The sequence below is a fragment of the Stegostoma tigrinum genome, chromosome 12, assembly GCF_030684315.1.
Source record: "Stegostoma tigrinum isolate sSteTig4 chromosome 12, sSteTig4.hap1, whole genome shotgun sequence".
NCBI classification, from domain to species: domain Eukaryota; kingdom Metazoa; phylum Chordata; class Chondrichthyes; order Orectolobiformes; family Stegostomatidae; genus Stegostoma; species Stegostoma tigrinum.
In genome coordinates this window covers 39,733,615-39,757,871 of record NC_081365.1, presented here as the reverse complement: position 1 = coordinate 39,757,871, position 24,257 = coordinate 39,733,615, and the positions used below count along the sequence as shown (strand labels likewise).

The window sequence follows — 24,257 nt, the reverse complement described above, 5'->3', positions numbered from 1 at the left end:
AAGGGGAGGCAGGGGCGGCCGTGGCTGACAAGGGAAGTTAAGGACTATATAAAAATAAAAGAGAAGTATAATATAGCAAAGATGAGTGGGAAGCTTTTAAAGAGCAACAGCGGATAACTAAAAAGGCAATACAGAGGGAAAAAAATGAGGTACGAAGGAAAACTGGCCAAAAATATAAAGGAGGATAGTGAAAGCTTTTTTAGGTATGTGAAAAGAAAAAAAATGGTTAAGACTAAAATTGGGCCCTTGAAGTCAGAAACGGGTGAATTTATTATGGGGAACAAGGAAATGACAGAAGAGTTGAATAGGTACTTTGGATCTGTCTTTATTAGGGATGACACATGCAATCTCCCACGTGCAGTAGTGGCTGAAGGACCAAGGGTAATGGATGAACTGAAGGGTATTTATATTAGGCAGGAAATGGTGTTGGATAGACTGTTAGGTCTGAAGGCTTATAAGTCCCCTGGACCTGATGGTCTGCATCCCAGGGTACTTAAGGAGGTGGCTCTAGAAATCATGGATGCACTGGTAATCATTTTCCAATGTTCTATAGATTCAGGATCAGTTACTGCGAACTGGAGGGTGGCTAATGTTGTCCAACTTTTCAAGAAAGGAGGGAGAGAAAAAACAGGAAATTATAGACCAGTTAGCCTGACATCAGTGGTGGGAAAGATGCTGGAGTCAATTATAAAAGATGAAATTACGACTCATTTGGATAGCAGTAACAGAATAGGTCAGAGTCAGCATGGATTTACGAAGGGGAAATCGTGCTTGACTAATCTTCTGGAATTTTTTGAGGATGTATCAATGAAAATGGACAAGGAAGAACCCGTGGATGTAGTGTACCTGGACTTTCAGAAAGCCTTTGATAAAGTCCCGCATAGGAGATTGGTCAGCAAAATTAGGGCAAATGGTATTGGGGGCAAAATACCGACTTGGATTGAAAATTGGCTGGCTGACAGGAAGCAAAGAGGAGTGATAAACGGGTCCCTTTCGGAATGGCAGGCGGTGACCAGTGGGGTACCACAAGGTTCGGTGCTGGGACCGCAGCAGTTTACAATATACATTAATGATATAGACAAAGGCGTTAGAAGTAATATTAGCAAATTTGCTGATGACACAAAGCTGGGTGGCAGTGTGAAATGTGAGGAGGATGTTATGAGAATACAGGGTGACTTAGATGGGCGAGGTGAGTGGACGGATGCATGGCAGATGCAGTTTAATGTGGATAAATGTGTGGTTATACACTTTGGTGGCAAGAACAGGAAGGCAGATTACTATCTCAATGGAGTCAAGTTAGGTAAAGGGGAAGTACAACGAGATCTAGGTGTTCTTGTACATCAGTCAATGAAAGCAAGCACGTACAGCAGGCAGTGAAGAAAGCTAACAGCATGCTGGCCTTCATAACAAGAGAAATTGAGTACAGGAGCAAAGAAGTCCTTCTGCAGCTGTACAGGGCCCTGGTGAGACCACACCTGGAGTATTGTGTCCAGTTTTGGTCTCCAAATTTGAGGAAGGACATTCTTGCTATTGAGGGAGTGCAGCGTAGGTTCACGAGGTCAATTCCATGAATGGCGGGACCATCATATGTTGAAAGATTGGAGCGACTGGGCTTGTATACACTTGAGTTTAGAAGGATGAGAGGGGATCTGATTGAGACGTATAAGATTATTAAGGGATTGGACACTCTGGAGGCAGGAAGCATGTTTCCGCTGATGGGTGAGTCCAGAACCAGAGGACACAGTTTAAAAATAAGGGGTAGGCCATTTAGAACAGAGTTGGGAAAACTTCTTCACCCAGAGAGTGGTGGATATATGGAATGCTCTGCCCCAGAAGGCAGTGGAGGCCAACTCTCTGGATATTTTCAAGAAAGAGATGGATAGAGCTCTTAAAGATAGTGGAATCAAGGGTTATGGGGATAAGGCAGGAACAGGATACTGATTGTGGATGATCAGCCATGATCATAATGAATGGTGGTGCTGGCTCAAGGGCCGAATGGCCTACTCCAGTACCTACTGTCTACTGTCTATTATGTATTCGCATCCTGCACAACATTGACACCAGACAAGAATACAGGTGGAAGAGAATAAAGGGACTCTTCTCTTTTCTTCAGATGAAGGGAACTTAGAGAAGGTCAGACTAAGGGGCTGAAAATGGGACACCTTTCACGAGATCTACTGATTATACTGGGCCTAGAGTGTGCTAATATTGCAAAGATGCACCTACTGTAAAACATAAGAAATGAATCACTCCCATCAACAGGACCAATCGTCCCCTCAGCCCCTCCTTGGGCAGCTGTTCAACCACTCATACATCCATTGTACATCAGCTCACTGAGTTCCATAACATCTGGACATTCATCATGAAGCAAGTTTCAGAGTGAATTGGTACTTCGTATTTAATAATGGGAAAGATGTGAAAGTGGGGCTTTTCAATAACTTTAATCTGGTGTTATAAAAAAAAGCTTAATAACATAACATTATGAAAAATGCCCACAGACAAATTCTTGGTGAATTACAATTTCAAAGCTGATGTTCCTCTACGGTGCTTCGGCAGAGGCTGAGACTGTTGGTTCAGATCCCTTCACTGACTGCTGGGATGCATTCTGGCCATTGTTCACTAGGTTTTGGAAACTGTAAGGGTCCCGTGAATGACAGTTTAGCAGGCCTGAGTCAGCCACAGGAAGATGAGGCAGCATGTCAGGTATTGACTGGGCTGGGAGGTGAGGATGATGCAGGAGATCTGAATTGGGGGTGTTTTGGATACAGTTTCTACCTTCATGCCAGAATTCCAGCATTTCCAGCATTTTAGTTTTGTTTTAAACTTCTGATTTCCCTGTTGTCAACTCAGGGCTCACAAACAAACTGTTATGCACTGGTGCATAAAATGCATTTTTTTTTATATTTAAGTACAGCCTGCAATTAAACTATTTTGTCCACAGGCAATAGATTTGTCAACACGCAAATGAGATAATTTGTTCAGCAAGAATGATTCCTAGTCTGATCTTTTTATTACCATCCACACTGCCACTTATCTTGACATAACATAATAATTCTACTCCTTCCATGAATTCGATCTCTAATTCACAAGACTTTATTTTGCCTTTTCTTCCTTAGTTTTTCAACATCCTTGCATTTCTGCTACAATAATGTATTGAACCACTGTTGCATCTTTACCTTTGACTGCCTTATTTTCAGCAACTCTACCTCTGTATCTGTTATTTCCTTCCTTCCTTCTTCCTCATTGGTGCCCATCTCCCCTCAGTTTTCTAACAAACAATTCTGAACTCTCACCGGTAATGGAGTTTTTAAACCTTTCCAAACTCTGCTCCTGTGATATCCTTTCCCTATTCATTTTTTGGCATTGAACTGCTCTTCCTAGTCCTCATGGTGCTTGACATTGATACTTTCCTTTAACAGTTGCCCCTTCTCCAGCACAAGTCTTGCACCCTCAAAAATACAGTCAGCAGTCCTCAACACAAAACTCACCATCACCCATCCATAATATCTATTAGCCCACTTCCAGTTTCCCCTGTGTTTTCAGTCATATTAAGGCACCTTGTGACATGTTATTATATTGCTGTCCTTTGTTTACTAAACCTACATAAAGTCTTTCTTCATTTTTCCAATGACTTCACTGGCTGGAAGATGACAGGAATATGACGACGTTGATATCACTGTTTATACTAAAAACAAGGCTCTATTGATGGAAATGAACAAAAAAAAAGACAGAATGATTCTGTCTACGTCTGTTGTTGTTTGAGTTCAGAGAAACGTCAGACAAAGGCATAGTAAATGGATTCAACTGTCATCTCCAGTCATCCATAATATATAATGTGGGAATCAGTTGTTCTATTCACTTTCATCAGTCCTTTGGAAATTGAATGGACCAGAACATAACTCTGCATATGAAAGTGCTTTATGACATCAAGGATATTGACTGGAATTAGCCCAGTGATAAAAGTTTATTTATACCAGTCCAGTATTTTTACATGGTTTGAGTGGTATCTCCATTGATAACTGTATTGACGTGTGACAAGTAATTGTGCTTGAGAATTAAATTTTGAAATTTTCTACAATCATTTCATACAAGAAGCTGAGAACTGGTTGAAATTTATTCTGCAAGAAATAAGGTGGTATGATAAGGACCTGAAATAATAAATCAGAAGGTCCATGAACTGAAACTGTGTACGTTGAAATGCATTTTTTTTTCTTTTTTAATCCTGTTATAGACTTGAATGTTATATTATGATTGCAGTTGAAAATTATTAAATAAATCAGTTTTTATCACATTGTAAAACTGAATGAAGCAATTTCTTTTAAAGCTACACACCTTTGGGCACTGAAGGTCCCATTTATCATTTACTGTACAATTTTCCTGTAGTTTCAATGTTCAAATATGTTGGCATAAGAATTTCAGGCCTTGATTTGTACAAAATAACAAGTATAAATGACAAACTATAGATAACATGCTGCAGAGCTAGCCAATTAATATTAACGTTGAGGGCTTGGGGTGCAATGGACAGGTCCTCACTTCTGGACTGGGAGATCTGGGTCCAAGTCCCACCTTCTCAAGAAGTGAGTAATAACATCTATGAACAGGTTGATCAGGAAAACAAAAAGTGATAATATTGTGTACAGCTGGATGAACACAGCAGGCCAAGCAGCATCAGAGGAGCAGGAAGGCTGACGTTTCCAGCCTAGACCCTTCTTCAGAATTTCTGAAGAAGGGTCTAGGCCCGAAATGTCAGCCTTCCTGCTCCTCTGATGCTGCTTGGCCTGCTGTGTTCATCCAGCTCTACACCTTGTTATCTCAGATTCTCCAGCATCTGCAATTCCTATTCTAAGTGATAATGTTAGTGATTTATCTTCTTGTGCGTCCTTCTTCCTTAATGTATCTCATATCTTTATTTATTCTTCTCTCCTCTCATTTTTCCTCCTTTTGTCCAGCCTGCTTGACTACAGTTCTGCAAATGTTATCTCGTGACTAGTAAAGGGGCTTTTATTAAAATGTTTTATGACAGGATGGAACAATATTCAGATGCAGTGGCAAAGGAACAAACAATTATGTCACCTCAGAATATTAAAGTCCTTTTGAGCAAATCCTCTAAACTTGAAGCCTTTCTCTACAGCAGCAGCTGAGAGCATTATTCTTTTTGGATATCTTGCCTGGTGCAGTTGTCCACCATCGACAAACAGCATAATGAAATACTCTCCACGTGCCTGAACGGATAAAGCTTCAACAATGTTCGAGAATCTGTAAATGTATAGAAATACCATCACTTGCGAGTTCCCTTCTGAGCCATATATCATCATAATTTGGGACAATATTGTTACTCTTCCATTGTTTCTAGATCAAAATCCTGGAAATCCCTCAAAAGCAACACAGGGGGTAAACCAGAAGACTTTGGCAGGTTCAAAGAGGCAGCTTATCATGTCCTTCTCAGGGGCAATTAGTGGCGGGCAATAAATGCTGGTCTGGTTTACATCTCATGAATGAATAAACTAAAGTATTGAATCAGACAGGGCATTTGTTGAGTAAATATTTCTTGATGAAATCTAGTGTTGAAGAAATTTGATGAAAGACTGTCAGGAATAATGATCCTTATCTCATTGTGAAAGAGAAGGCAACAACTCTTCAGATGCAGGACAGATTGGTTTTACAAATTTTATGGGCCCTTCTTTATAAGCATCTTTAGCAGCACTTTTGTACGTTTGAGGATAAGTATCAACTGTGGGAATTACTGACAAATTATTCTAATGCATTGAAATAGTTGTAAATTAAAGTTAAATCTCTTTGAATAATTCTCTTTTTTTAACTGTCATTATACAGCTATATGTAACAAAATGAGGCCAAAATGAATTTCCATATGGACAATAAATTGGAATTGAGTTGAATTAAAATGAAAGCCCATAATTGTCTTCATTTAATAGCTATCTTTAACAATTTTTAGTTCCTTGATGACCTTCGATCACCCATGTATAACTTCTACTCCACATTAAGCCAGAGACAGTCCTGCTTTTAGCTTCTTTTACAAGCTGTGAACTTGTTATAGGTCTCATTACTTTTAGCATCTAGGTGCAACTTGAGGAAGTGGTAGCTGTGGAAACCCTCCAACTTGAAATAACTTAACCAAGTTGTACATGGAAGATGAGTTACAGACAATAGGAGCTCGAGAAACTTCAGAGACATTTTGAAATAGACAAAAACCATGAAAATTTTTTTAAACAGGCAGTTAGGTGTGAAAGATGCTGGTGTAAGAAATGCTGGGCGATGAGTCTAAGGAATTATTCTGCAGATCCATACTGTCTCATAGTAGGATTAGTAATATGGATCAGTCACACAAACCTATCACAAGAAGGAACTTGCTCTGGACCTGTAAAATCATTTGGCAAGCTATGTAAATAAATGTAACAACAGAAGGTAAAGATTCATATGGTAAATATAAAGCACTGTCTACAGAAACAAAAAATGAAAAATATATGTACCCCGTGGAATTTGTGAAATCTCTCAGAGAAATGTAAAAGACCTATTCATTTTAGTAAATTTGTAGCTCATGTTCAATCCCTACGTGATAGCAATCAACAAATCAAACAGAATGCTGCTTTGTACAGATAAAACATTAGAATATAAATTTGGAGGGGGCATGAATAATTGCAATGGGCACCACCTCCACCTGCAAATTCACCTCCAAGCCATACATCACTGTCACTGGATTAAAATCCTATAGCCCTTTCCTGACAGCACAGTGGGTGCTGCTACACCAATGGGACAGCAGTATTTCAAAAAGGCAACTTTTTTAAGGGCAATAAAGGGATGGGCTATAAATACTGGTCTAGCCAATGTTGCCACATCCTGTGAAGAGATGGCAGGAATAGTGTTCTGGCTTGACCACACTTTGCAAAATGTGCCCAAACTTAAACATTAAATCATCAAGAGCACATATAACATTGGTAAGAATCCAGAGAGAAGATACAAAAATGGTTCTTTACGGCTAATTAAAAGGTAATCCACCCAGCAGAAAACTGATGGGATTGGATCAACAAAACTATTTTACTCAGTATGTGTTTTTACATGCCAATAATGTCAATGATGTAAAAGTGGTGGTTCTTTCTTACTGGGCAAGTTAAAGTTGAACCCCTACTGTTAGAGGTTTGAAGCAAAAGAAAAGGCTGTACCAACTTGTATTTTTCACCTTTTAAAGGTGGCTACAAAATGATCTTTTGATAACTTATAAATTAGTGAAGGGCGTTAAAAGGATAACTTCCTTTTTGGAAAAAAACCTAAATTGTTACATAGAAAGAATCATGTCCATATAAGTAAAAGTCAAATTCTGCTAGGTAGAGAAGTGAAAGCAAAAAATGTGCAATTAATTTGGGAACTGATGCTGTACTAATTTATCTGGTTGAGCTCAGATGGAATTAACCATGGTACTCAAAAAGTCTATGCCATGTGTTATGGTGTCAGCAAGCAGTTCAACTAAATTTCAGTAATCATCCACAGATGGAATTGAAATTTAGTCACTGTTGAATTGGAGGCAACGCAGCAATCATATTGCATAGAGCAACGAAACAAAGGATCAGATTACCAACTTTGGTGTTGGTGGTGGGACACATTTTATCCAGGACAATGGGAAAGCTCCATTGCTCTTCTCCCAATAATGCCAAAGTGTCTATTTTCCTTTTACCTTCATCTGAGATGTTACGCCTCTCTCAGTTTAGCACTTCTTCAGTGCTTAACTATTGGGTTCAAGTCTGAGACGTGAAGTTTGAACCTTCAACCCTAGGAGTGTGAATCGATTGTGATTGCAGGAAAATAGATCGATTGCTCTTTTTTCTTGTGTGAATTGATTTTATGTTGCACAACATCCATCGTTGGCAAAACCATGCTAGTTATCCAATTTGAATTAGGATGTGTCTTTAACACTTATTTGCAGTTTGAGCCGAATGTTCGCAGAGGAAGTGATAATAACTCTCAGCAACCGAATGCCAACGCCAAATCATAATGTGCATTGATCCCAATGCTTTCCAACGACGGAATATCGATGAACATGAACAAATAACCTAGCTTCCAACTGCAGAAAATAAAAGTTCCCATGAGGCAGGATTGTAATCATTTGATTTTTTTTGAGTGTCGCCTGACGTCCCTGCCCTCCCATTTTAACGGAGCCAATTACCTGAAAGAAGGGGAAGTTCCTGGGTGTTTCCGTCTGGACTCTTGTAGTGAAAGATCAAAAACTTTCCGAGTGTTTGACTGTTAAAGTTCGCTTTGGGCTTTCTACGTTCTCAAGGATAAAATAAACTTTTTGGCAATAGATAAAGTTCAAGTTTTAAAAAAAAGAAGTTTGGAGTTTCTGTTTGGAATTGGCTCATTTTGCAAGAAGTGCCACCTGGAGACAGAGTGAGCTGCTGGAAAGGCTCCAGTTGAGAGGGGGAGGGATTTTTTTTATCCTCTCTTCGGGGAGTTTGGGGAGTGTTTGCCAGAAAGGCAGATCCTGGGAGAGGATGGAGCGTTTGTTGCTGCTGCTGCTGCTTCTGGTGGTTAGTTGGGGTAAGTGTGAGGGCGCTGGCTGCGGTGAAAAAACCTCTGAATTTCCTATTCCCCTAACACTAACCCTGTGTTCTCACATCTCTCCTGAGAGTAGTCCCGGAGGTTGCGATGCTGAGGGACGGGGAGTGAACGCCGAGCCGAGGGCTGTGAGAGGGGGACGTGGGATAAGAGCGCTGTGATCCCCGGGGAAAGTGCCGAGTGAGGACAGTGTGAAAGCGTTTCACGAGATACACACGATCCATTGAAACACTCCCAAGCCGTTTGCCCTGGTTTTATAACTACTCTCAGCACATTCGGCTTCTGTTAACATCGGACTTTGTTTCCCTGTTAATTCACAATCTGCCTCACCCTTGAAGCTGCTGATCTCGGGAAATTATTCTCTAGTGATTTTTTTATTTCTCCCCAGACCCTGGCTTCATTTATTAGAGCTGTTCCTATGGTTCGACTCTCCCAATAATCTTTTCTTCATTTTTTTTGTGTGGTTTCTTATTTGCTTTGAAGGTTTTTTTGAATGTTTTCTGGGAAGTGTGATTGCGAAATTAATTTAAACTCGGCGCATGGTGTTAGTCGCCCTTTTCTGTCCTCTGTGTTCCCAGTTTAAATTTTTGAGTTTTTTTTCAACCGAGACGAGCCCGGGCAGCGATTCCTGATTAATGACTGTGCAGATTCGCTGCCTGTGTTCACTTACTCGTGTGGACAGTGCTAAAACGTATTTATTTCTGCACCTCAGGAAAAAGGAAAAGGTAGCATGCGACCCAGCATACAATCGTCTCCTCTTCGCCTTCACCTCCAAATATGACTTGAACTTTTGAATCTCTGTTTGCTCTCCTGACCGGCCGGAAATGTTATTTTATCTAGGGTGGTTACGAATGGGGCCCTAAGTTGTATTTCAGAAAATGCATTATTTATAAAGGTAATGTTCAATAATGTTTGACACATCTCAGCAGCCTAACACCACCTGGGTCTACCACACATCTGAATGTAATAATCCATGTTCCTGAAAGGAAAATCTGAATTGTCACTTCTTTTAAACTCTCACTAGCAATTATAGACCTGTTTCTATTTAAGTGTCAGTTTTTATTAAATTCCTTTTAGAGGGTAATGTTTGGACTTTGAGCCCTTTATTTAGAAAGAAGCTGAATGCAGTCTCGGTGATTAATCTTTCCAGACTCTGAGATCATTCTGTTTCATTCTGGAGTTAGTCACACTGACTCCCTAATAATCGTGCAATCTGCTCACTTAGCGTAATATTTGGGCTGGTAGTTTCTAAAAAATTTTCTTCCATTTTGATGTTTGTACCTGTTTATTTCTGGCCACGTTACTGCCATAGTGATGCCCTAAAAACATTTCTCCAAAAAAGAAGTTTGCAGCCACACCTTATTGCAAGTAATTTGTATGGGATCACGGTATTGAGTTACCAAGTGTAGTTCAGATTTTTGTTTTGCTGGTTTTTCTCTCTCTTTTTAATTGAAGTATAATTTCACTTCTGCCAGTCACACCCCATTACTTTGTCCTTGCAGTCATTGTTAACTTGTAACTGTATACAACAGTTCAAAATACAGCTGCATTTTTACAGTGCCTTTAACTTAGTGAAATGCGTTGAGGGAAAATAAATAACCATACAAAGATTGATGCTGCCATAGCAAGTGACTAAACAGGTAAGTTTTTAAGGAGAGTCTTGAAGGAGGAGAATGAGGAGAGCTTGAGTCCACAGGATTGAAGGCACAGCTGTCAGTGCTGGGGTACAGCGGACAGGAGGTGCAGAAGAGTCCACAGTTGGTGGAATGTAGTGTCCTCAGATGGTTATAGTATTGAATGGAGTGACACATGAGGATAGGCAAGATAGCTGAGGGATTTGAACATAGATGAAAATTGTACATTCATACTGTTGGTTTGCAGTACTCCCAGAGTAGTAGGTTATTGTGTGCGGGGGTGTTGTATATGTAGACAGCAGAGGTTTAGTAACTCTGCAGCTTCTGAATGATGGAAGATGGGTGGTTGGCCCGGAGAATATTGGAATAGTGCACTGCACTGCACTCTGGGATTGACAAAACGCTTGGAGAAGAGTTTTGGCAGCAAGTATATTGAAGTGATGGTGGAGATGACGGCTGACTCATGATGGAAGTGGGCAGTGCGTGTTGGAGATAAGTTCAGAAGCCCCGATCTCTGGTAAAGTTCACTGCAATCTGGTACAGCCTGTTTAGATAAGGCGTGGAATTGTTGGTAACAGTTGAATGTTTGTGACTAGGAATCAAAGCTAACAACCTTATCTACCCCATTATTTAAATTGAGTACATTGCAACTTGCCCAAGCCTGGATGATGGACAAGCAGTCTGATAATAACAAAGCAGTGAAGGATTTGTGGGAATAGTTCAAAGCTTGCTTCAATTTTATTCTTTCATAGAATATGGGAGTCATTTATTGCCCATTGCTAACTGCTCATGAGCAGAGTCGTAAACCATTTTAGAAGGCCCTTGCTGTGGGTCTGGAATCACTTATAAGCCGGAGCAGATAATGGCAACAGATTTCCACTCAAAGAATATTTGTGAACCAGAGTTTTATGATGATTGTGGATAGCAATAGCAACATGAAAGCGATAATAAGGTCTTCAGTGATAACCAATGTACAGCTGGGCGAAGCAGCATCAGAGGAGCAGGAAGGCTGATGTTTCAGGCCCAGACCCTCCTTCGGAAATGGACATCATTCGTTTTTATTCATATGTGGGAGATGGATATTGTTGACTCAGCCAGCATTTATTGCCCATCCCTAAATACTCTAGAGAAGGTGGTGGTGAGTTGCTGTTTTAAGCTCTCAGTTCTTGGGGTATAGAAATGTCCAAGTATCATTAGGAAGGGAATTCCAGGATTTTAACCCAGGTCAAGATAGTGAATAGTTTGGAGGGGAACTTCCAGATGCTGGTGTTCCTGTGCATCTGCTGCTCCTGTCCTTCCAGTTGGTAGTAGTTGCAGGTTTAGAAGATCTTGCCAGAAGAACCTTGTTGAGTTACTGAAGTGCATTTTGTAGATGGCACACAGTGCCATCTGGTAGCCTGGACTGGTGTCACTGTCCCCACCATGTCAATTCAGAAAGAAACTTAATGCTGAAGATGGTGGATTGATGCCAATTAATAGAGCTGCTTTGTCTTGGATGGTGTCCAGCTTTTTGAATGTTCTTGGAGAAGGTCCCATCCAGACAAATAGAGTACTCCATCTTCTCTTGACTTGTCATGTAAATAGTGGACAGGTTTTGGAGAGACAAGAGATGAGTTACTCACCGCACTACTCTGAGCTGCTGACCTGTCTTGCAGTCGCTGTATTTCTATAGCTCATTCAGGTCAGTTTCTGGTCAGTGGTAACTCTCGGAATGTTGATAGGAGATTCGTCAACTTCAGTACCATTGAACGTCAAGGATCAGCGTTTAGGTTCTCTGAGGCGGTCATTGCCTGGTGTGTCTGGCGCAATTGTTTCTTGGCACTTATGAGTCCAAGTCTGGGTGTTGTACAGATATTGCTGCATTTCAACGTGCACTATTTCAGGATTTGGAGAGTCTTGACTCATTCCGAATGTTGTGTATTCATCAAAGAGCATCCCTACTTGAGACCATATAATGAGGGGAGGGTAATTGATGAAGCAACTAAGCATGGCTGGGACTAACTCACGACCTTGAGAGGCACTGCTTACAGTGATGTCCTGGGGGTGAGGAGATTGATCTCCAACAACTGCAAACTGTCTCAGATAGTAGGAACTGCTGATCCTGGGGTCTGAGATGACAAGGTGTGGAGCTGGCGAAGCAGCATCAGAGGAACAGAAAAGCTGACATTTCAGGCCAGGACCCTTCTGCAGAACTGGGAGAGGGGAAGGGGGCTCTGAAATAAATAGAGAAGGAGGGGCGGTGATAGCAGGTGGATAGTAGAGCAGATAGGTAGGAGAGAAGATGTTCAGCTCCAGGAGGCAGAGATGGAGCTGGTAAAGATGAGTGTAGGTAGGAAGTGGAGGTGGGGCTTGGTCAGTGAGGTGAGAAGGGTGGATAGGTGCTCCTCCCACCTCACTGACCAACCCCCCATCCCAAATTCCTTATTACACTCACCTTTACTAGCTTCACCCCTGCCTCCGTGAGCTGTCCGTCTTCTCTCTCCCCTATCTGCTGTACTATCCACCTGCTATCACCGCCCCTCCTTCTCTATTTATTTCAGAACCCCCTTCCCCTCTCCCAGTTCTGCAGAAGGGTCCAGACCCGAAACGTCAGCGTTCCTGTTTGTCTGCTGCCAGGCCTGCTGTGTTCATCCAGCTTCACACCTTGTTATCTGCAACTGTCTGTTTGTCTTACTTCCAGTTATGAGTCATAAGTATTTTCCCCTCTATTCTCATTGACTCCAGTTTTGTTCAGTCTCTGTGTCTCAAATTCAGTTGATGCCAAAAGCAGTCAGTCTTGACTTCTGTCTGGAATTCAGCTCCCTTGTTTTATGTCCATGTATGGATCAAGGTTCTGATGAGATCAGATGCTCAGTGGCCCTAGCAGAATCCAATGACCAGACCATTACTTCACAAGTGTAACTTTATGTCCATATCTATGAACCATTCCATCATTTTGCTGATGATTGAGAGTGGAATTGTTGGATAGTGGCTGCTTTTCCTCTGAGCATTCCTGACTTCACATTATCTTCTGAATTCTATACACAGGAGAAGCTTCCAGTACTATGTGTCATTGCTTCTACGCTTCTGCAGTCCAATTGGTGTCCGCAAACCTTCTGAGGCAAAGGTCAGAGAAAACAGAGTAGGGGTTAGTATTGCAGCTTTGCTGGAATAGCTCGGCTAATGGTGTGGCTTGCTCTGGAGAAAAGATTCTTTGGTGTTGTTATCATGATTTTGTCAGTCTTTGCATTATCCATTGTCTCGGCTGTTTCCTGATATCATGTAGAATGAATTATATCAGAATGAATGATATAATCTGTGTTAGGGACTGCAGGAGGAGAAAATGATGGATCATCTGCTCAGAACTTCTGGCTGAGATGCAAATATTTCACCCTTGACTTTTGTACTAATATGATGGGCACCCCCATCTTTTAAGGATGAGAATCCTTGTGCTTCCAACTCGTGTTAGCTGTCCCCCACCATTTACGTCTGGATATGGCAAGACTGCAGAGCTTAGGTCTGATCCATTGGTTGTGGAATCATATAACCTTGTCTATTGCACATGCTTCTGCTGTTTGACGCGCCTTGCCTGTTTGACATCGCACTTTTAAGTATTCCTGGTGCTACTTTCTGCTTTCCTTCCTGCAGTATTTCTCGACCATCAAACTGAGCAGTCAATCTTAGTTAGTGAGAGAGCTGGACATGTGTTAGACCATAAGGTTGCAGATGTGGTTGAATACCATCTGCTGATAATCTACTGTGCCTTTTTGGTGCCCAGATTTGAATTGCCAGATCTGTTCGAAGTTTCTTATTTGGCATGCTGTTTGTTGACACACCACGATGGACAATGTCCTCAATGTTAAGATGCAACTCCCGTCTCCACGAACTGAGCACTGGCCATTCCTACCAACATTATCATGGCTGAAGCATCTGCTACGAATAGATTGGTGAGGATGAGGTCAAAAAGAACTTCTCCCCCCTTGGTCCCTTCAGCACATGTCACAGACCTGCTGTACTCTTTACAGCTCTGCAAACTCACTGTTGCTAGTGAGCCAGTCTTGGTGATGGACATTGAAATTCCCCATCCAAAGTACATGCTGTGCCATTACCATTAACTCGGATGCTTCCGGATTGTGTTCAATATGGAGGAGTACTGATTTGTTAGCTGGAGGTTTCTTTGCCCATATTTGACCTGACGCAATGGTTTCTGGAGTACAGGTTAAGGCTCACAGATTGTGTACTGCTGTGCTGCCACCTCCTGTGGGCCTGCCCTGCTAGTGGGGCACAAAAACACTTGGATGATTTTAGTAGTTTCCAGCACATAATTTTTTTAGAATCATACTTCACAAACAACCTCAGGCTGTTGCTTGTTTAGTCTGTGGGACAGCTCTCCCAATTCTGGCACAAGCCCCCAGATCTTGGTAAGAGGACTTTGTCATTACTGGGTTATCTTCTTGGTTTCATTCCTTTATTTGCTCTTCGTGGTTTGATACAACTGAATTGCTTGCCAGGTCATTTTCAGTAGGCAGTTGAAAGTCAATCACATTACTGTGAGTCTGCAATTATGTGTAGGCCAGACCAGATAAGGACAACAGATTTTCATTCCACGAGGACATTGGTGAACCAGAAGTTTTCATTTCTTTGCAGAAATGAGCAGTGAGTAAACTAACTTTCTTTCAGTATTAATTTAATTTAAAATTCCATCATCTGCCATGGTGGGATTTGAACCCAGAGTCCCCAGTCCTAAGCCTTTCAACTACACCAACATCACCAAACCATGTTCTAACCAAAATAAAATTAAGGCTTGCATGACACTCCAAGGTGATTTGGTATTGGAAGATATTATCGCAACTGTACCAGCAGTGAGCTTGTAGTTGAAGTTTTTACAATGTTAACAGTATAATTAGTTTGGCAACAGATACTTAGTGTGAGGAATGTGAAGAGTTGAGAGTCTCCTAGTCTAACTATGTTGCAAAAGTATTTGTTCCAATTAATTTTTTTTTTGTTCTGAGCAGCTACTATCCCCTCATGGATTTACTTTTAGAGGGTTTTGCTTTCTGCAGTAGATTTACTGCCATGCTATTTCTGTTTCAGTTTCAGTTCCACTGAGAGTGGAGCTTGCCCTGTCAGTGGCAAATAATTTTCAAGTGCAAGGAAGAAAAGTTTTTTTTAAAATCAGTTGTTAGTGGCCTGCAAGAGTTTCAGCTTGGTTTTTTTTTCAAATGTTGATGCAGAGTAAATGCTTGAGAAAATAACAGTTCAAAGCAACTTCTCCAAAAGTTTGTGTTAAACACCAGAACAAAAATTAGAATAACTCAGTAATTATAAGAGACCTGTTCTGCTTTTCCCAACAATATACCCCTGCAGTTCTTGAGGCAGTTGCTGATATGTGTTTTGAGGTTTTATCTTTATCTTTTCTATTGTGTTAGGAAATAGTTGTTTTCTGAGAGTTTCACTACAATTTGTGTAACTAAGTTAAAGACAGCAATGGAGTAAGATCTAGAAACAAATTACTGCAGGTTCTGAAATCTGAACTGAAACAAAATGCTGGCAATTGCAGCAAGTCAGGCAGCACTAGTGGAGAGAAACCAAGCTAATGTTTCGAGTCTGACTTCTTCAGAGCTCTGCTTGCTTTCTTTCCATGGATGCAACCTGACCCACTGTGATTGAAAACAAAAATGCTACCAATCAAGGAATGAGATCTGTTGCTATCTGTTTTGTTTAATTCCAGATTTTTCAAAATAACTAACAGGGTTGAAAATCTTCTAAGTTTGAAGAATAACGATCAAGAGGAGCTGCTGCTTTTCTGAACTTGGCAATTCTAATTTGCATTAAACTATAATTGGTTAGAACTTTTTTTTGAGGTATGTGCATGCAATCCTGGCAAAGTGCAAACCTGTTGACATAGTGCCTAATCAAGGTTCTGTACGATTTATGAAAGTACATAACTGGCCTTAGGGTTGAATTGCGATACTGCTAAGAATCCTATAACATGCAAGACAGTTCCAAGTTAGTTTTCCTTTCCCACTGAGCACTGTTGGTTTTAGTACCCTGACTATCCTTGATCCTTCGTGAGAATTGCAAATCGTAAAATGCATGTGGATTCTGCATAATGATTAACAGTTGAAGTGCAAAATGCCTGATTTCTGAATCTGGTGAAATATACATTGGGTAAGTAAAATCAACTCTGCACTGTCAAACTGTGTGCAGTTTCAGGATAAACATTTTGATGCCTGATATAGGCATAATCATTACTAGTATTTGAAACTTTGATCTTACTTACAGCATACAAAGAATGGATTGTAAAGGGACACAATACTATCTTTCTTTTCTAGTTGTTTAGTATCATTTTTGTCTGCGTCAAGAGATTGTAATTCCAAACTCTGTTCCAGGAATTAAGCATGTCAGCTGTTGACACTTAGGTGCTATTCTTTGAATTTTATAGATGTTTGAGATGTTAAATTGAGTTACTGTCTTGTGTGAATGTGAAATATTCAATGATGGTATCTAAAGTGTTGATAGTTCTTTCAGTGTCTTTACTTGTGTTTTTTCCCCTAACAAACACCTTTGAAAAAACAGATTAAGTTGTTGTTTGTCCCATATTCTGTTTTGGGAACATTGATTGTGTACAAAACCATGATTATGCCTTAGGCTTAATTGGATATGAAATGCTTTCTGATACCTTGATCCTGAGGTTAGGTTTTTAGAAAAAACATTTTATTACTAGACTTGTAAAATATATTATACCAGCATTGGCCTAAGTCACGACCTAAAATATTCCAGTCCATCTTTTCATAACTTTATTTTTTTGACTACTCAAATGGTAGTCCTGATGACACAGAGGAAAATTTCAGTAATGATCTTGTAACAACATTGTTATCTCACGTCAAATAGCATTATGCATTTAATGCTGAAATGAAATAAAATCTGGCATAACAGTTGGCCTTCGCTCTTTTTATAATTATTTGTGCCCCCTCCTACGTGGAAAAACTAAGGGCTTGATTTTGAAGCCACCTAATCCCTTCCCCTTCCTACGCTATAGTCTACTAACAATGGGAGTCAAAAATAGCTTGCCTGGTGTAACATTTCCCTGCCTCCATACAGCCCTTGTCATGGAATGGCTTATTAAGGGCCACAAAGCAATTAAAGGAGACTAATTTGGATTTTCTCCTCCAGGTTTCAGCAGGGAAGCGGGTTGGGGGGGTGGGGTGGTGGTGGAGAGAGAAGAAGAATTGTGTTAGGTGCCTGGCAGTTGCTCTCTCCTGACAGGAAGCAAGCTCTGCGTCAAGCAGACCTACCCAACTAGGTTCTCATCAGCTGCAGGCCCCTTGTGGATGGGTTTAAACCCCCTTCCCAGCCCCAGTGTTTTTCAAGACTCATTTGTTTTAAATTGAATAGTTATCTTCCATTGCACTTTGCCAAGATAGAGAACCTATACAATCTGGCACTTGATAGTCGATGAGGTGTTTTTCAGTTTGGCTATTTCCCACTGGTCCACTGTGGAGTTCAGAAGCTGCTTTAAAAAGGATTGTCCTAAGTTTCTCCCACTATCTGATAGGAGCTTTCTTGCTGCCTCCAACTGTACTGTTCCTGCTTTGTTTTTGACATTGATCTGCCTTCTCCTGCACGTGTTGTGCTGATTCTTCTATTCCAAATGAACACTGTCATACTGGCAAAATTATTCCATCGCTTCGGCCCAAAGATTGTATCCACTTTGTAAGATTTAAAGACCAAGCTGGAGTTCTGAAATTTTGTTTCCATTCATTCTTCACAGCCCTTCAGTTGTTAATTATTTGTAGATTTTTAACCCTCAAATTTTCTTGGCTTGAAAGCGATTTGGGGTAATAGCAATGTAGCAGCTGACCACTCAGGTTTTCAGACCTATCCTGCCTTTCAATTAGGAAGCCTCATCCCTAAATCTCTGCCTGTCTTCTTTGTTAAAGCCAACCTTGTCAATCAAGTTATGTACCCAAGTCCTTTCTTCGGTGCCTAATTTAACTTTGTAATGCTTCTGTGAAATGCTTTTCTAAACTTTACGGAAGACTGGGGGGAAAAAAAAAACAAAAATAGTTGACAATTGTCCAAAATGAAATTTTGTCTTATTTCAATAGTTACTTTCGTTCCCAGCCACCCAGGTTTTTAAAAACCAAAAGAACATTGGATGCTGTAAATCAGGAACAAAAGCAAAGTTGCTGGAAAAGCTCAGCAGGTCTGACAGCATCTGTGAAGGGAAAAACAGTTAGTGTTTCGGCGTCACGACCCAAAATATTACCTACGTTTTTAGATGATCTAATCTACCTTTTTAAGGAATACACTTAGCTTATACTGGAAAGATGCCTTTCATGTTTACCCTCCGTTACTTCGTCAGTGCTTTATCTTGCAATTCTTTTCTAAATTATGTACCACCTTAAACCACTGAAATGAGCTTGTTCCATTTGACCACATTTACCAGTGATATGTCCTGGTCTGTCTCCCTGATTACTTTAAACTGAATTGCACTGTGATCACTATTAGCTGGATGTTCTCCTAATTAAACATCCCCCACTTGCCTTACTTTATTTCACAAGGCCAGATCCAAACTTGCTACCTCCCTTAGTGAATTGGAATCATTTTGACTGATTAGGTTCAGTGGACATCATTTTTTTTCAAGCCTACTCTTAGCAATGTTTTTTCCCAGTCTGTATTGTTATAAAGTATCTTTTTCACTGTCATTATTGCCAGCATATTTGCTAATCTATCTTCTCACCATTTAAAACTCTGTGTGAGAAATTATTCTTCTTTACCTTCTATGTCCTTTACCACTAACACCTTAATTGGATTCACACAAGGGAAACCTCTGTGAAGCTTTCCTTTTAAGAGGATTCACCTCCTAAGGGCTCCATATATTGATGTGACTCTGCCTGGCTGTTGGTCTGCTTTTGCTACAAGCTGCAGTTACAGCGATCAGATAATTTACATGATTTGACTGCTTCGTAACTTATGTTTTACGACATTTAACTAGAGCAGTGCAGGGAATTCATCAATTCATGATGAACAATTGAGCATTAAACTGTTAAGATTCCCATGTGAACAGGAATGGGAACTGTTGTCCTGGTGAGGTCCATCAAGCTTAAACAGTTCGAGTAAAAGCTAAGCATATACTTTTTTATTTTGAAGAGGAAAAAGTGGGTTATCTAAAACCAAGGATATAAACCTAACGTGTTCTACCAATTGTACTGAGGGCTCATGCTGCAGAACTTGCTGTGTCCCTAGACAAGTTGTCCTAGTGCAGCCACAATGCTGGCATCTATCTCAGAATGTGGTAAATTTGTCCAGGTATATCCTCTACACAAAAAGGATAAATTTGACACACATTGCTGGACCATCTATCTACTCAGCAATGAAGTGGTAAAAGGGATCATCAGTCCTATCAGGCAGCACTTGCTTAGAAATAACCTGTTCACTGCTCATTTTGGGCTCTAGTACCAGGGCTACTGGGCTCCTCGTTACAGCAGGTTGTTCTAGCCTGGATGGTGTCAAGCTTAGTTTGAACAGAGGCAGAAGTGTGATCAGAGCAGCTGCCTTTGCCGATAGGAGTTTGATTAGAACTGAAGTCAATGGGAATTGGACAAAGCTTTCCACTGGTGAAATGGCACCTGGCAAAGTAAGAGAGGCCTGTCATTTCAGTTCCAGGATATCCTTACAGGAGTTTCTCGGTTACAGGTATTTTCTAATCAGCCTCTTGAGTTGTTGTTATACAACTTTGGAACAGGTGACTCTTGAAATTGGGTCTCCAGATTCAAAGGTAGAGATGCTATTTCTGCACCCCAAGAGCCCCATAGTTGTCAGTATAATACTCTAAATACAACCATCTTCAGCTGCTTCATCCATGCCCTTCCCTCCAACGTAACGTCAAAAGTAGAAATGGTTGCTGAGGATTGCATGATATTCAATGCCATTTGTGACTCCTCAAATACAGAAATGTTCTGAGTCCCAATGCAAAAAGGCTGCACAGTGTTCAGGTTTGGACTGAGAAGTAGCATGTACCACTTGTGCCACAAGCCAGGCAATGACTATTTGTCAACAGGAGAGAAATTAACCTCCACCTCTTGACATTCGATGATATTACCATCACTAGATTTCCCCCACAAGTAACACTGAGAGGTTACCAGAAACTGAACTGGACTTGCCTTATAAATACTATGCACTCAAGTGTAAGTCAGAAGGTATAGGAATCCTGCAGTGAGCGACTCTCCTCCTGGCTCCCCAAAACCTGTCCATCATCAAGGCACAGTTTGGACAGGAGAGGTGTTCCATTACCTCGATAAAAGCAGCTCCAGCAACAATCAAAACTTGACATCATCCGGGTCAAAACAGCCTGCCTGTTTGGCATCAGAAAAGTTCACTCGGCTGCAAAGTGCACTGTAGGAATTCACCAGAGATCCAAAGACAGCACATTTCAAACCCAGAACTAATGACATTTAAAGATATGTGGGAACGCCATCACTTGCCTCAAGCACCCCTTCAAGCCACTCACTATCCTGACTTTGAAATGTATTGCCATTCCTTCACTGTAACAGGATCAGAATTCTGGAACTCCCCACCCTGTAAGCATTGCAGGTCCACCAGCACATGGATTTCAGTCATTCAAGAAGGCAGCTCATCACTGCCAAAAACCACAGTGAGTCCAGCCGACAGTTTTTTGCATCTAACAGGACAAAGCCAATCAGTTGGCTTGCTGCAATGTCTGTTTAACTTATTTGTTGTCCTGTTTTTAAGTCACTAAAATAGAGTTAATCAGTAGCTCCTCAGAAATTGATAATGCGATCATTATCATTATCGCTAACATGTCATTGCTAAAAATGATTCCCTTTTCTGCCCGCACCCACCCATTCTCCCCATGCTAATTTGTTTCCAAGGATGTGGGTGATAGACCACAATCTATGACCTAGGATCATCCCCCATCTCTTGCCCCCCCACCCCGAAATTTTGTGAAGTATTTGGTTGACTTTAGAGTGGTGTAACCTTCCTCTTGAGAGTGCGGTTTCTCTACCATTAACAAGTGTTTGCACCCAGTTTAGTATGTGTTGGCACACTTCCATTGACTGATCATGCCATACCTATTTATGTTGTACAAGGTTCTTAGACACAGGATCAGATTAGATTATATGTAAAGCCTGATTGCTGTGCCATGGTTGGAAGATGCAACTTCTTTTGTGGAATGAATGCCATATTGACTGTAAGACCCATGAAAAGATTTGTATCTTAAATGGTCCAATCTGATGCATCAACATGGCTAAATATATAGACCTTTGCATTTTTACTCAAAGAATAGGCCATGAAAAGCCAGGGGTATTTTGTTTCAACTCTGGAAACATTAAATGTATGAAAGGCACTTATTTTGTATTTGTATGCAACAAATATTATAAAATTTGTGCAGTATTATGCACAGTTCTGGGGACCCCTATTATCAGGAGGATTTTGGAATGATTTGAAGTACAAAGCCATTCAGATTCCTTTGAAATTATAGGTGGTTATTGTTGAGGCATGAATATTGACCTTTTCTTAACTGCAGGAACAAAGGATTTGAATGGATCCAATAGCACTGCTTTTGTTTTTGAATTATGATAGATTTTGGGGGAGTAAATATGAAATAAGATTAGAGATCTTGATCAGTTGTACTAATGGACTGAGGAGTGGTAGGTGGAGTTTAATTTTGTTAAATGTGCAGTATTGCATTTTGGTAATACAAACGAGGACAGTACTCATACAATTAATGGTAGGGCTCTGAATGGTGTTGTAGAATAACAAGACTTAAGGATCGGGTACGTAACTCTTTTGAAATTTGAGTCATTGCTAGACAGGGTAGTTCAGGCATTTAGCATGCTTGCTTTTATTGCTCAGATAGTTGAGTATAGGAGTTGGAATGTTATGTTGATGTTGTGCAGGACCTAGGTGAAGCCTCTTCTGGAATACCGTGTTTAATTCTGGCCGCCTAGTAATGGGAAGGTTGCTATCAAACTGCAGAAGGGTTGGAAAATATTTGCCAGGACGTTGCCAGGAATGGAGGGCTTAAGATCTAAAAATAGACTGGTACTTTCACTGCAGTGTAAGAAGAGGTTGAGGATCGATCTTAAGGTTTATTAAAAACATGCAGGGCATAGATAAGGTCAGTGTCTTTTCCCTTAGTGGGGAGTTCAAAACTGGGGTGGGCATATTTTTCAGGCGACAGGAGAAAGAGGACATGAGGGACCTTTTTCAGAGCGGTTTGTGTGGAATGATCTGCCAGAGGAAGTGATGTATGGATGTACAGTTAGTGTTTTAAACAAATTTCTGATAATTACATGAATGGGAAAGATTTGGAGGGATATAGGCCAAACACAAGCCAGTGGGACTAGGTTAGTTTGGGAACGTGGTCAGTGTGGACTGGTTGGACCGAAAGATCTTTGCATCCATGCTGTATGAATCTATGACTCTGAAGAAGTTTCTTCCAGTGGATTGACTACTTACAAGAGGCATATGCTCAAGGTTCTGACCAGAGGGTAGATAAGGAAAGTTGGGGGAAGTAAAGGTTATTCAAAACTGGAATGCTTTACTAGAAGTTGACATTATGATCCTTGCCTCAATGACACTTTAAAGTGGAATTGGAAAATATTTGAAAAGGCTGAATGTAGTAACTCACAGACAAAGGACAGGGAAATGGAACTGGGATGAAGAGCTGGCCAGTTGGCCGCCTCCCAAGATTGAAATGAATTCTATTTATACCCATCTATAATTGTCAGTTTAAATTGTTTTTCTTATAAAACAAAACAGTCTAAACTTGCTGGAAACAGTGTCATTGCGAATATATTGGGTTTGTTTTTATTGTCTATTTCTTGTTAGTCAGATAACATTTTGATCAAGAATACAACTTTAATTATGCTAAACTTGTTTAAAATCGATGTGGTGTCTACATACCCTTATTTGAAATGGGAACCACACTCCTAATGTAAGTGCTTAATTGTGTAGTTAATTGGAAATACTGAATCCCAGTAACTGCTTGGCCACCCTTGCTCATTACTTGACTCAATTGTAAGTGCTGGTGAAATGAGCTACAGTAAAATCTAAATGATGGCAAGTTCTTTCCACACAGTAACATGAGCCCATGTTGGCTTGTGGACTGAAGCCAGAATTGAACTAACAAGTGCAAAGATCTGGAGATCTACTTCTCTGACTACTGTCACAAGCATCACGTGGCTGTTTGCTTTACATTTCAAAAACCTTTATCAGAACAGTGTATAATAAATTGTCCTATGTGCATAAGGGTGTGGATTTAGTCTATTGAGGGGGACATTGCCTGTAATGTGTAGTGTTGCTTATGTATCTCCACAAGTTCAAGTTTGTGCTGGGGCTCCAGTGGCGGAGGTTGTCTGAGCAATGGCCTGGCAATCCTTAACCTGTTTAGCAGGGACCTCAACATGATAATTGAAAGCCTGTCGTTCAGCCGTGACTCCCCATCTTTCCTATTCTCTGATCCAAAGGATGCCCACTGGGAGCTCATCTCTGGAAGGCTTGACCATTTAGTGCATCAAGATGGAAGATGGGTAGTAGTTGGGTTGAATGTTTCATTATGGAGTGGGAAGTGAGGTGCAACGTAAATGATTTCGACCTGAATATGGGTTTTTCAGTTAGTATTGAATGTGTGTGGGGTTGATTTTGTTTGTGAGGAAGTGAGAAGGTTCTGGCTCAATAAGATGATATACTTTGTGGATTTAATGAAAAAAAAAAGCCACTTCCTTTGTGCACAATTCCATCAGAACCAGTGACCTTAATGAACTGAATCCTGAATACATGTACTGAAGGAGGAGTTGGTCTTTCAGTTGAGATAGTAAACTGAGGTCCCAAATGCCCCTGCAAGTGGGCATTAAAGATCCCCTGGCATTGTGGAAAGAATGATGGGCAGTAACTGCTGGCCTTGCCAGCTATGTGTACATCCTGTGGATGACTTTATGTTGAAGCATGGGAGTGCTTAGTGTCATAGTTAATAGTTACTCTTTACAAACCTTGTCCTGGTCGTTGTTGTTGCTGTTTGTAGGATATTGTTGTATTTGATACTTA

General features: G+C 40.7%; 1 protein-coding gene across 1 annotated transcript in view; it reads left to right on the top strand.

Moving 5' to 3' along the window:
* Positions 1 to 8,190: 8,190 nt before the first annotated feature.
* The window catches only part of LOC125457060 (prostaglandin F2 receptor negative regulator), a 61,584-nt gene continuing 45,517 nt past the window's right edge, over positions 8,191 to 24,257 (top strand). Inside the window, exon 1 of the mRNA XM_059650298.1 lies at positions 8,191 to 8,550. Within this exon, the coding sequence (XP_059506281.1) occupies positions 8,505 to 8,550 (46 nt within the window). The 5' untranslated portion in view covers positions 8,191 to 8,504. The remainder of the gene's footprint in view (positions 8,551 to 24,257) is intronic.